Source organism: Salmo salar, chromosome 19, assembly GCF_965601325.2.
Source record: "Salmo salar chromosome 19, fSalSal1, whole genome shotgun sequence".
Lineage (NCBI taxonomy): Eukaryota > Metazoa > Chordata > Actinopteri > Salmoniformes > Salmonidae > Salmo > Salmo salar.
Window position 1 is genome coordinate 63,250,171 of NC_138309.1, and position 14,517 is coordinate 63,264,687.

Below are 14,517 nucleotides of genomic sequence, written 5' to 3' on the forward strand. Positions count from 1 at the left end.
GGAACTGGAAAACCTTCCTGCTCTTTGTGGTTGAATCTGTGTTTGAAATTCCCTGCTCGACTGTGGGACCTTAGAGATAATTGTATGTGTGGTGTACCAAGATGTGGTGATCATAAAAATAAAAAAAAATCACGTTAAACACTATTATCGCACCCAGTGAGTCCATGCAACTTATTAAGTGACTTGTTAAGCAAATGTTTTGCTCCCAAACCTATGTAGGCTTACCATAACCAAGTGGTTGAATACTTATTGACTCAAGACATTTCAGCTTTTCATTTTTTATTAATTTGTAAAACTTTCGAAAAACATCATTCCACTGACATGATGTGTAGGCCAGTGACAAAAAAAAGAACAATTTAATAAATGTTTTATCCAGGCTGTAACAAAAAAAATGTAGAAAAATCAAGCAGTCTGAATAGTTACTGAATAATCATCACTCATTCACATTCCATTAGATGACAAGATGCAGAATCTGTCATGCCACAAGTCATTCATTGTCTTAAACAAATGATTCAATACCTTATAGTTTTGGCAAAAATGTACCTCTGTGGAGGGTTGAGAGAGAGTGACAGAGCGCGAAAGAAAGGAAGAGAAAGAAAGAGTGCAACACAGTGAGAAAGATGGACAGAGAGCAAAAAATAAAAAGGAATAGAAGGACAGAGTACCATCAAAGCCACAATAACACTGTCAGATAAAGATTGATGTCCCAAATCCCAACCCTGTTCCAGGTAGTGAGAGAAAAACAGCTTTTACCTGTCAATCCCCAATACCACTGTCTAGCCCAGACGTCTCCAACCTTTTGTAGCATGAGAGCTACTTTAAAAAAATTAAAACATGTCGGGAGCTACTCATTTTTTCCCTTGCTTTCAGATAGGCACATTCTTCTCATCTCCCCTGCAACTCTTCCCTGGGTCCTTAGTGTACAAGAGAAAGTAGTGCACTATGCTTTCTGTCAATATACCTGGTAAAAAAAAAAAGTGTTAATAAACAACTAAGTGGGGCCATATAAAATCTGTGATTTTTTTTTCTCCCAAATTCTGTTTTATATATTCCCCAATTATATTTTCTCTGTTTTATTTTCCCTGGTTTTAGGTTTATTTACAATTGTTCATTGAGAAACAATGAAATTGGATGTTCTGAGTCTACGTCAATGCTTAAATTACATCAGAAGACAAACTAACAAAACGTTGATTTTTGAGAGTAATTCCCCTTCAAATGCACATCTGGCCCTTTAATTGCGCATCTAGCGAGTGAGGAACGTGCAATCTTATGTGCTGGTCTAGCTATGGTTCTTTACCGCTGCTGCTCATTTCATGGCAAAGTTTGAAAATAACTAATAATAGATACAAATGATATTCATGATATACTTCTGTCAGGCAAGCCTTTTTTGCAGTTAACATTTAATTGAGAAGGTTTTGGGGAAAGTATTTCTGTCAACCCACAAGACCGTTATCACACCAACTGGCTGGCTGCGCACGGAGCGATAGACAAACGCGCGCACCAGCAATATTGCTGGAAATGAACTAGCAGATATTTTGTTTTTAAGCAAATAGTGGCTTACTATGGGTGGGATCATGTCAATGTTGCGTTGATCAGATAGTAGCTGGGAGCTTGCGGTGTCTGATACTTGTGAGATGTATTTATGACAGTTTGCGGTGCACCACTTAAATTGTATGTACTTTCAGAATGATTTGGCAAGCTACTCATAGGTGGGCTGCGAGCTACTGGTAGCTTGCGAACGACCGGTTGGCGACCCCTGGTCTAGCAGTTAACCCCTTACTCCACCTCAGTGGCTGGGGCTAAGGACCTACTGTACGGGAGGCTGCTGCTGGTGAGAGTGTTGTGTTTGAGTGTATGTGTGCCTGCCTGGTGGAAAGCGTTAGAAATAGGAGGCGTTGGAAATACGTTCAATTTACAGCGGCGGTGGAGGCACTGCCAAACCTAGACAGACTAATTAAAGACGGGCTGTATCTCAACCCAGTTTGTGACAGTCCACTGAGTCGATAGCCTTGCTACCTGAATATTAACGGCTGTGGAGGTGCTGACACAAAGACTTTCTGTCTAATAACTCCAGCGAGTCGTTTGGTTGTACTGTGTCTGACCTTAACTGTCTTTGTAAAAAGTTAAAAAGACAGTTGCTGTTTATCTGGGTAAGGAATGAAACGGTAGGAGGAGATAAAAAAAACAAAAAAAACATTTAGCATGTTACTCAATTATCATTCCTATTTGCCATGAACTTCTAGGGAATGGGCATAAGTTATGAGAAAGACTGTACCAGCTTTAGGGCATGCAGACTTTATCCAGCCCTGCTCTTAAAGGCCTTGGTGAGCAGCTGATTAGTGTAATTATAAAGCGATTTAGAGTAGGGAGCGCTGATCTAGGATCAGTTTTTCCTACTAGATAATATTGAAAATGATTACATGGAAAGGGGGGGATTTGACTGAGGTAAAAGAGGGCCTCATACAGAAACACTGCAAAAGGCAGAGTTTCAGGAAGTTCGTCTGGGTTACACACGAGCGCTGGGCAGCCGGTGGTGGAGGGCACTCAAGGTTGCCTCAAACGGTGAATCTTCCTGCCTCGCCGAATGATTGGCAGATGGTATTGATAGGGCGGGTAATGGGAGAGACCAGGTAAAGGTGTAGAAAGGTGATAGGGGCGCGGACAGGCGGGAGAGGGAGGGGGCCCCACGGGTGGCTGCCATGGGGTATCAGGTGGGGTCAGATGAATCAGCACCATGGAAAGAGTGTGTGTGTGGACAGGGGTACTAGCTATCGATGTCCAAAACTGACTAGAATTGAAATGACTGACAGTGAACTTCCTCCTGGGAAAAAGGTAATTTAATTTCCTTTAATGATTGGTGGTGACAACAGCTATGACCTTTTGACCAAGCAGGCTGGGGCAGTTGGGGTCAATGTCAGCTCAGCTCTAGTCAGTTTTGGACAGTCAGGGCACAATTATGGGCAATTATATACAGTACCAGTCAAAAGTTTGGACATACCTACTCATTCGGGGTGGCAGCGTTGCCTAGTGGTTAGAGCGTTGGACTAGTAACTGAAAGGTTGCAAGTTCAAATCCCCGAGCTGACAAGGTACAAATCTGTCGTTCTGCCCTGAACAGGCAGTTAACCCACTGTTCCTAGGCCGTCATTGAAAATAAGAATTTGTTCTTAACTGACTTGCCTAGTTAAATAAAGGTACAAATTCAAGGATTTTCTTTATTTTTACTATGTTCTACATTGTAGAATAATAGTGAAGACATCAAAACTATGAAATAACACATGGAATCATGTAGTAACCAACAAAGTGTAAAACAAATCAACAAATAGGTTATATTTGAGATTCTTCAAAGTAGCCACCCTTTGCCTCAATGACAGCTTTGCACACTCTTGGCATTCTCTCAACCAGCTTCATGAGGTAGTCACCTGGAATGCATTTCAATTAACAGGTGTGCTTTGTTAATTTGTGGAATTGCTCAATTCGACCCCGTGCTTTATTTTCTTTCCTCTTTTTACCTAAACGCAGATTCCCGGTCGGAATATTATCACTTTTTTACGAGAAAAATGGCATAAAAATTGTTTTTTTTTGTCACGAAATGCGCCATGCTCGTCACCCTTATTTACCCTTTCGGATAGTGTCTTGAACGCACGAACAAAACGCCGCTATTTGGATATAACAATGGATTATTTGGGACCAAACCAACATTTGTTATTGAAGTAGAAGTCCTGGGAGGGCATTCTGACGAAGAACAGCAAAGGTAATAACATTTTTCTTATAGTAAATCTGACTTTGGTGAGTGCTAAACTTGCTGAGTGTCTAAATAGCTAGCCCTGTGATGCCGGGCTATCTACTGAGAATATTGCAAAATGTGCTTTCACCGAAAAGCTATTTTAAAATCGGACATATCGAGTGCATAGAGGAGTTCTGTATCTATAATTCTTAAAATAATTGTTATGTTTTTTGTGAACGTTTATCGTGAGTAATTTAGTAAATTCACCGGCAGTGTTCGGTGGGAATGCTAGTCACATGCTAGTCACATGCTAATGTAAAAAGCTGGTTTTTGATATAAATATGAACTTGATTGAACAAAACATGCATGTATTGTATAACATAATGTCCTAGGGTTGTCATCTGATGAAGATCATCAAAGGTTAGTGCTGCATTTAGCTGTGGTTTGGGTTTATGTGACATTATATGCTAGCTTGAAAAATGGGTGTCTGATTATTTCTGGCTGGGTACTCTGCTGACATAATCTAATGTTTTGCTTTCGTTGTAAAGCCTTTTTGAAATCGGACAGTATGGTTAGATTAACGAGAGTCTTGTCTTTAAAATGGTGTAAAATAGTCATATGTTTGAAAAATTGAAGTTTTTGCATTTTTGAGGTATTTGAATATCGCGCCACGGGATTACACTGGCTGTTGAGTAGATGGGACGCAAGCATCCCACCTAGCCCATAGAGGTTAATGCGTTTGAGCCAATCAGTTGTGTTGTGACAAGGTAGGGGTGGTATACAGAAGATAGCCCTTTTTTGGTAAAAGACCAAATCCATATTATGGCAAGAACAGTTTAAATAAGCAAAGAGAAACGACAGTCCATCATTATTAAGACATGAAGGTCAGTCAGTCCGGAAAATGTCAAGAACTTTGAAAGTTTCTTCAAATGCAGTCGCAAAAACCATCAAGCACTATGATGAAACTGGCTCATGAGTACGGCCACAGGAAAGGAAGACCCAGAGTTACCTCTGCTGCAGAGGATAAGTTCATTAGAGTTACCAGCCTCAGAAATTGCAGCCCAAATAAATGCTTCCCAGACTTCAAGTAACAGACACATCTCAAAATCAACTGTTCAGAGGAGACTGCGTGAATCAGGCCTTCATGGTCAAGTTGCTGCAAAGAAACCACTACTAAAGGACACCGATAATAAGAAGAGACTTGCTTGGGCCAAGAAACACGAGGCAATGGACATTAGACCGGTGGAAATCTGTCCTTTGGTCTGATGAGTCCACATTTGAGATTATTGGTTCCAATCTCCGTGTCATTGTGAGACGCAGAGTAGGTGAAAGGATGATCTCCAAACGTGTGGTTCCCACCGTGAAGCATGGAGGAGGAGCTGTGATGGTGCTTTGCTGGAGGCACTGTCAGTGATTTATTTAGAATTTAAGGCACACTTAACCAGCATGGCTACCACTGCATTCTGCAGCGATACGCCATCCCATCTGGTTGGCGCTTAGTGGAACTATCATTTGTTTTCCAAAAGGACAATGACCCAAAACACACCTCCAAGCTGTGTAAGGGCTATTTGAACAAGGAGAGTGATGGAGTGCTGCATCAGATGACCTGGCCTCCACAATCACCCAACTTCAACCCAATTGAGATGGTTTGGGATGAGTTGTACCGCAGAGTGAAGGAAAAGCAGCCAACAAGTGCTCAGCATGTAGGAACTCCTTCAAGACGGTTGGAAAAGCATTTTAGGTGAAGCTGGTTGAGGGTGGCTACTTTGAAGAATCTCAAATATAACCTATATTTTGATTTATTTTACACTTTTTTGGTTACTACATGATTCCATGTGTTATTTCATAGTTTTGATGTCTTCACTATTATTCTACAATGTAGAAAATAGTAAAAATAAAGAAAAACCCTTGAATGAGTAGGTATGTCCAAACTTTTGACTGGTACTGTATATACGTTAAGCTTTATTTAACCAGGCGAGTCAATTAAGAACAAATTATTATTTACAGTGAAGACCTGGCCAGTGAAGACTAATGGTCAGAACTTCTGAAATTAACACTTTTCGGGGCATCGAAAGGGGTATCATGCCACCTGCCTCGGTTTAAACCAGGGGTGAGAAACATCAATCCACTTTTGTACGCTTTCAAAACATCAATCCACTTTTGTAAGCATTCAAATGGCAACTAATCCAGATCTACCAACCAAAGCAAAGTAACATTAAAAGCATCTTGTACTTTGTACCCATCCAAGATGGGAACACCTGACAATACCATATCAATCCACTGACCTTACATTAGCTTCTTTGAAAATACACCAGGCAATAAAAGTGGCAATAAAGGCTAACCTGACTAGCATTATGTCACACAAGACAAGTCTCCTCTTAGAGTGGCTTCTTTAGTAGCTATTAACTATAGTAGCCAAATAGGCTGGTCCCAGATCTGTTTGTGCCATCTTGCCAACTATACAGCACAAGCAGATCTGGGGCTAGGTTAAACTATTAATATGAGTCTCATCAGTCACGGTCCAGCACTGTGACACACAATTAGACTAATATCTTCCCATTTCGTCTCCCTCTTCTACATCAAATGGGATTTTAATCATTGATGAGAGAATTATTCTGCCTGGCATTGACTAATGAAGGAGGTCTAAGACCAAGTCGGCAAAAAATGTGATTATTTCATCTCTCATCTCATTTAGAGAAGAAAAAAATTCTTCTCTGAAGCATCTTTCATTTGTTAGATCTTATTTGCTCCATTTTGCATTTAAGAGGAAGCCACACATAGCTCCCTTCTTTAAAGCAACATATATTCTCCCCATAACTGTAAATAACCTAACCTATATGACATTTCAGTACACACTGAAAGCCTGCAGAACAATGCCTACATTCTACTGCTCAAAAGATAGAACTATTAAGAGGCTTTATCTCCACTGCAGCTCCGCATAATGTTCTGCATCCCAAATGGCACCCAGTTTCCAGGGGTGATTCTCACAAAACTTGGCACTTGACAAAACAGAAACACATTTTCCACCATAACTCCTCTTGGACCACTAAAATTAGGATCTGCAATTATGTATTTAAAAAGTATTGTTATGTTTATTGATCAGATATTATGCATTTTTCCACAACTACAGTACCAATGCAAAAATTCTCAATACCGCAACAGTTTTCAAAGTCCCGAAAAAGAACAAAACTATTTCTAATATTTTTTTTTACATTGCTCACTGAATGAAAAGGCCTGAGTTAAAATATAATTGTTTTCAGTTATGTTTAAATTAGTTTATTTTGTAATTTCTCATTTACACAATATTTTCAGAATCTTGTATTTTGTCTCGATATTATTCAGACCCCTTGACTTTTTTCACACTTTGTTACGTTACAGCCTTATTATAAAATGGATTAAATCTATCTTTTTCCTTATCAATCTACACACAATACCCATAATGACAAAGGAAAAACAGATTTTTGAATTTTTGTAAATGTATAAAAAATTTCAAACTGAAATATCACATTTAACATAAGTATTCAGACCCTTCACTCAGTACTTTGTTGAAGCACCTTTGGCAGCGATTACAGCCTCGAGACTTCTTGGGTATGACGCTACAAGCTTGGCACACCTGTATTTGGGGAGTTTCTCCCATTCGTCTCTGCAGATCCTCTCAAGCTCTGTCAGGTTGGATGGGGAGCGCGGCTACACAGCTATTTTCAGGTCTCTCTAGAGATGTTCGGTCGGGTTCAAGCCCGGCCTCTGGCTGGGCCATTCAAGGACATTGAGACTTGTCCCGAAGCCACTACTGCTTTGTCTTGGCTGTGTGCTTAGGGTCGTTGTCCTGTTGGAAGGTAAACCCCAGTCTGAGGTCCTGAGGGCTCTGGAACAGGTTGTCATCAATGATCTCTCTGTACTTTGCTCCATTCATCTTTCCCCTCGATCCTGACTAGTCTCCCTGTCCATGCTGCTGAAAAACATCCACACAGCATGATGCTGCCACCACCATGCTTCACCATAGGGATGGTGCCAGGTTTCCTCCAGATGTGACGCTTGGCATTCAGGCCAAAGAGTTCAATCTTGGATTCATCAGACCAGATAATCTTGTTTCTCAGGGTCTGAGAGTCCTTTAGGTGGCTTTTGGAAAACTCCAAGCGGGCTGTCATGTGCATTTTACCAGTGGTGGAAAAAGTACCCAATTGTCATCCTTGAGTAAAAGTAAAGATACCTTAATAGAAAATTACTCAAGTAAAAGTGAAAGTCACCCAGTAAAATACTATTTGAGTAAAAGTCTAAAAGTATTTGGTTTAAATATACTTATGTATCAAAAGTACATGTAATTGCTAAAATATACTTAAGTATCAAAAGTACAAGTAAAATTATAAATAATTTAAAATTCCTTACATAAAGCAAACAAGATGGCATAATTTTCTTGTTTTTTAAAATGTATTTACGGATAGCTAGGGGCATGCTCCAACACTCAGACATCATTCACCAACGAAGCATGTGTTTAGTGAGTCTGCCAGATCATGGGCAGTAGAGATGACCAGGGATGTCCTCTTGATAAGTGTATGAATTATGCAATTTTCCTGTCCTGCTAAGCATTCAAAATGTAAACGAGTACTTTTGGGTGTCAGAGAAAATGTATGGAGTAAAAAGTACATTATTTTCTTTAGGAATGTAGTGAAGTAAAAGTACAAGTTGTCAAAAATATAAATAGTAAAGTAGAGATAACCACAAAAAAAATGACGTAAATAGTACTTTCAAGTATTTTTAGTTAAGTACTTTACACCACTGCATTTTACTGAGGAGTGGCTTCCGTCTGGCCACTCTACCGTAAAAGGCCTAATTGGTGGAGGGCTGCAGAGATGGCTGTTCTTCTGGAAGGTTCTCCCATCTCCACAGAGGAACTCTGGAGCTCTGTCAGAGTGACCATCATGTTCTTGGTCACCTCCCTCACCAAGGCCCCCCCCCCCGATTGCTCAGTTTGGCTGGGCAGCCAGCTCTTGGAAGAGTCTTGGTGGTTCCAAACCTCTTCCATTTAAGAATTATGGAGGCCATTGTGTTCTTGGGGACCTTCAATGTTGCCGACATTTTTTGGTACGCTTCCCCAGACTTGTGCCTCAACACAATCCTGTCGCGGAGCTCTACGGACAATTCCTTTGACATCATGGCTTGGTTTTTGCTCTGACATGCACTGTCAACTGTGGGACCTTATATGTGTGCATTTCCAAATCATGTCCTATCAATTGAATTTACCACAGGTGGACTCCAATCAAATTGTAGAAACACCTAAGCTCAATTTCGAGTCTCAAAGAAAAAGGTCTAAATACTTATTTACATAAGGTATTTTGTTTGTTTATTTGTAATACATTTGCAAAAATGTCTAAAAACCTGTTTTCACTTTGTCATTATGGGGTATTGGATTGATGAGGATTTTAATTTATTTAATCAATTTTAGAATAAGGCTGTAATGTAACAAAATGTGGAAAAAGTGAAGGGCTCTGAATACTTTCCGAATACACTGTACATGTTATTTTTATGTACACATATTTGGATAAAGAACAAAAGATTAAGCCAAAATTACTAAAGCATACATTTTATATTTCCTAATATTGGTGCATTAAGGTAATGATAAGCAGGTTTCGGAGATGAGAATCCATGTTTCGGTAATGAGCGTTGCATAGTTTGCCATTGAAAGACTGCACTGAGGTCTATTAGAGATTCAGTAACCTAATACATCAAATTGTGTCATTTGTTAATCCCAAATGACTTGCAAAACACTAAAATCACTGATCTTAATGCAATTGACAAACACACCTTTTTTTCATAAATACTGTAATTATGTGCCTGCATTTTCAAAAGCAAGTTTTTTGGAGAAAAAGTTATTTCCCCAGTCTGTACCACCATTATTGGTCTATTAGGATAAGGATATGTGTGGTTCTAAAGTATTTTAGATGCATTTCTAAATTTAATGGAATCATATGGGCAAATGGTATAACATGATATGCCTATAAAGAATCTCAATATGGGCCTCCTGAGTGGCACAGCGGTCTAAAGCACTGCATCGCAGTGCTAGAAGCGTCACTACAGACCCGGGTTCGATCCCAGACTGTGTCGCAGACCTGGAGACCCATGAGGCGGCGCACAATTGGCCCAGCGTCGTTCGGGTTAGGGAAGGGTTTGGCTGGCCGAGATGTCCTTGTCCCACCATGCTCTAGCGACTCCTTTTGGCGGGGCCGGGCGCATGCACGTTGACTTCGGTCGCCAGCTTAACGGCGTTTCCTCTAACACATTGGTGCGGCTGACTTCCGGGTTAAGCGAGTAGTGTGTCAAGAAGCAGTGCGGCTTGGCGGGCTGTGTTTTGGAGGACGCATGGCTCTCGACTTTCGCCCTGTACGGGAGTTGCAGCTATTGGACAAAACTACCAATTGGATATCACGATATTGGGGAGAAAAAGGGGTAAAAAGTACAATAAATAAATAAATTAAATTCTAAATATGTGGGATATGGACCAAAAACTGTCAAAACAACAGTATAGGTAAGCGCTAAAACAGGTACACATGTAGAAATGGAGGATATCCTTCTTTACGTGGCAGGGTTGCTATTTGCTCAAACACAAACTCCAGATTGTGGCTTTAAGTCAATTAAATGGGGTTCATACACCCATATTTCTTGACAACCCTACTGATGTTTCACCAAAAAAATATATAAAAATAAAATGTATACAATGTAGGCATGGTCCTAGTAAATCATTTAAGTTACCAGCACAGCACACCCATTGATTATACATTAGAATTAGCTTATTATCATCACCAAAATTAAGTTTCTCATTACTGAAATTGACAAAAAAAAAATCTGCGGTAATGATAAATGTGTTTCGGTAATGAGAGGCCCTTAGTTGAATCTGCAAGTAATAGGAGACAGCCATTATGAGTCAGCAAACAATTGACCACATTACTAAAGCCCATTCATGCCTCCATGTTGGAAAGGTAATGGCTCCGGTAGATTTTCCCAATTTCCGCTTTTTAGTCATTTTGGTAATACATTATTTATTTTTTTTACCTTTATTTAACTAGGCAAGTCAGTTAAGAACAAATTCTTATTTTCAATGACGGCCTAGGAACAGTGGGTTAACTGCCTTGCATTTAACTCACTTGAGAAAGTCAAGTGTCGTAAAGGGGGTGTTTGAGAATAAGATCCTCATTCTGAAGGCAAATAAGTGAAGAAATTAAATGAACTTGTGCTCATCTAAGGACTACTCTAGATGATGCATCATGGGGATTACAACTTTATTTAATTTTTGGGGGTCGTTTTTGCATTAGCTTGAAAAAGTGTTACGATAATGAGAAACACTGTTTTTACATAACAAATATTATAGTTTAATGTAAATTTAAGCTTCAACGAGTATACAATTTTTATGATTTCTGGACAAACAGCAACATTGTGTTTTATTTTAATAAATTAGGTTTTTATAAAGCAAGATTGTATGAAATTACCCGAGAATTCAATCTGCACGCATTTCGTTAATGAGAATTTGGGGTGAAAAATAAAACAATTCTGGAGAAAATGTACAAATTATTTAAAATAAGACCTTGTGCCATAAATTAGGTGTCTTAGACTTCAGAATGATAGTTGATTGTTGCAGATGCATCATGGTTTTCTAACTCAATTTGCTACTGCCATGGTTAAAACTGGTTTCATGAGAATCGCCCATCCCTATGCATCCCAAATGGCACTTTTGGACATGCCCCATGTGTCTATAGGAATAAGTCGTAAAGCTAGGTCATAAAGCTGTACCTAAGGGGTTCATTTAGGATTTTATAGGTGGTGAGGCAATAGAGATAATAGCGTTTTTCTATGAATTTGAGGAAGAGTTTACCTTCAGCTACATTAGTGAGATTTGGTGGAGAGAGGGCAGGAACACACATCTATGTCCAATATAGTTTTTGTTCATGTGCAGTCAAAACAGGGATACAGAAGATGAATGGGATATTTAAGCACCCAGAAAGTTGGATCTGACAGTGACCACCTTTCAGCAATGTCCATTAGGCCTGATTGGAAGTAGCTTGACATTGCTAGTTCTGTAGCCTACCTGTCTGTGCAAATATTGATAATGACTGGGGAAATTGTGTTCTCTTGTGTGTCACCTGGAGACAAAATATAGGACTCACCTGTGCTCCCTCGGTGTGGTTCTTGACTCGAGTGTCCAGATGGCGGTGAACCAACTCTCCCTCCGAGTCGATCTGTTGCAGGAGCCGCTTGGGCTGAGTGACTTCCTCCACAGCAGGTCCCCGGTCCCCCTGCTCCTCCGCAGGCTGCCATTCCCACGTCTCTCCGTCTCCTCTATTGCTCACCGAGCTGCTCCAGCCTTCATCCGAGCGGTTAAGGAAGGCAGACAGAGAAAGGGGAAGAGAAACAGGGTGATCAATCAATAGGGCTTTTGTTATCGTGAATGATGAAATGTCTGCACTGACAGCGGGCGACAACCAGCGATTGGCACACTGTTATCGCCGGGATTGACTATTGTGATGGTGGTGTTGTGGATGTCTGCTGCAGTCTCCCATGAACACGATTTACTGCGTAGGCTGCCACTACAGAACCTTGGAGCACGGCTCCGACTCCATCCCCATCTCGAAGGCGGCAGGCGCGCGTTACGATGGAAATTGTTGATGCAGAAAATCTTACCGCATAGTTCTCGTGACAGGGAGTCTGCAAAATGGGACTTAAATAGCTCGGAAAATCTCAAAATAACCCGTTAATAATGAAGGGAAAGTTATAGGCCTACGTATGTCGTTAAGGGTTAAATTTGCGGGAAGAAAGCGCGGCTTTAACCCCCCCCCCAGTCTCTTACCTGTCACGGCAAACCGCGCACTCACTGCAGCGAAAAACAGGCATCGCACCGCCAGCATGATGCTCACATAGTCCCCGGGATTTGCATGGAGCAACACCGTTGAAAAAAAAAAAAATTGGTGGACCAACTGCAGGTGACAATTACAGGGAGCCGCGGGGGACCCCTTTAACGATGTACCCACATCACGACCAAGAACGGGTTCTCTATCTAGAAAAATATATTCTGACAAGGTTATTCATCCTCCAACAAAAGGCTAAGAAAAACCGTCAGAAAATATGGATCAAATGTGTATCACTACTGGCAAAGCCGGGGAAGACTACTAGTACCTATTGGGGGTGATGCTGCGCGGTTAAATGTGATCGTTCTTCCTTGGCTCGGAGTTGCTGGAAAAAGTGAACTGGAGCGATTGCAAGCGAGGGGCGTCGAATCCGCGTTGACTAGAACACGTGGGACTCGGTGCTCCCTCCCTCAGCTAGCCTATTGTTGCATATTCCTGTCAGGTGGCAGCGGTCTCTTTCAGAACACGCGACCTGCAGATTCAGTGGCAACATTAACGTCAGGCAGCTGTATCCAGCACACTGCAAGTATCATAGTAGTAAGGAAAGTAAGATAGGTGTGAGTGCAGTTTGACACCGATCTATGCATTGGCGGAAAGCGCCATGTGCTGAAATGGTCCGACGAGCCCCATAGACACTGTTCAGCACTTAAGGACAACAACATGATGCGGAAATGGTTCGAGACCCATAGAGACTTGGTTGCATTGAACAGCGGTCTAACACTGAAATGGGACAAACCCCTAGATTGCATAAAGGGATACCTGTATGGGCAGACAAGACATGATAACAGTGGCATCATAGGCAGATAAGAGGGTAGGGTAGTACACATTTCCCTACAACATACTGTAAGGTCACGTCAATTGAAATCTGGTATTAGAACAAATTATTTGGCAAAGAGTAACTCAAGTTTTCTTTGTTCTTTAATTATTGCTAACACGTGTATGGTAAATAAGTTGTTCGTATATATATATATATATATATACGGTCTCGCTGTGACACCACGCAGGGCAGACAGAGAAGAGAGCGTTACATCCTATTGTTCTCTCTTATATAATCTGACAGTGATAGTTCCCGCTCACTGCTGGCCTGTCAGAGGGAGGAGGAGCGTGGTTTAAACTTACTCATCCTATCGTCAGCGTGCAGGCTGGTCCCAGCCTCGTGACGCACTTCCTGTCGCCGGTTGTAGTTCTTGTCTTCAGCAGTTGACTTATCCGTAGTTTATATACTTAATATTGTAGCATAGCTTCCCCGGCATATTATATAGGTTATGCAAACAAATAGCCAGTTTAACCCTAACAATACCATTAAAGTGTAGTAAAAGAAAACTATGGTGTTAACCTTATTTGCAGTAAGCATACTTACCCCAACTTTCTCAAAACAATCCAGCTATAAAAATCTGATAAGATTTCAACTCATTTTCAAAATGAATGGAAATGTACATTAAATGCAGTAAAGTGTTCATCTGTTCACTCAGTTAAACATTCTACATCCTAATAATGGAATAGACAAGAAGGTTAGGTATCAGATTTGTCTGCGTCAACTGTATGAGGGGTGTACGTAGCGGTGAGCTAAAAAGGATGCATCGACCGACCCATCGCTGCCCTTCACCAAGCCGAGTCTACACTCAGCACTTAGATCCATCTCACTTAGATCCATCTCCTCAGAGTCCTTCTCCCTTGCCCTACAAGCCCGCAGTCAGCATAAAAGGCCTGCAATCAGTAGAGCACAATACTAGAAACTAATTTACAGTTGAAGTCAGAAGTTTACATACACTTAGGTTGGAGTCAATAAAACTTGTTTTTCAACCACTCCACACATTTTTTGTTAACAAAGTATAGTTTTGGCAAGTCTGTTAGGACATCTACTTTGTGCATGACAAGTAATATTTCCAACAATTGT

The 14,517-nt window shown here is 40.8% G+C and overlaps 1 protein-coding gene across 5 annotated transcripts in view; it reads right to left on the bottom strand.

Annotated features, from left to right (window-relative positions):
- LOC106579163 (disintegrin and metalloproteinase domain-containing protein 11) overlaps positions 1-13,033 on the bottom strand; it is a 49,170-nt gene extending 36,137 nt beyond the window's left edge. For 2 of the 5 annotated variants that reach the window (XM_014158786.3, XM_014158785.3), the window contains exons 1-2: positions 12,563-13,019; positions 11,883-12,079 (exon numbers count right to left, since the gene is read on the bottom strand). In XM_014158786.3, the coding sequence (XP_014014261.1) occupies positions 11,883-12,079; positions 12,563-12,620 (255 nt within the window). In that variant the 5' untranslated portion in view covers positions 12,621-13,019. Of the gene's footprint in view, positions 1-11,882; positions 12,080-12,562 lie in introns of all 5 variants that reach the window. The other 3 variants (XR_014381661.1, XM_014158783.3, XM_014158787.3) reach the window with 3 other exon arrangements.
- Positions 13,034-14,517: the final 1,484 nt, after the last annotated feature.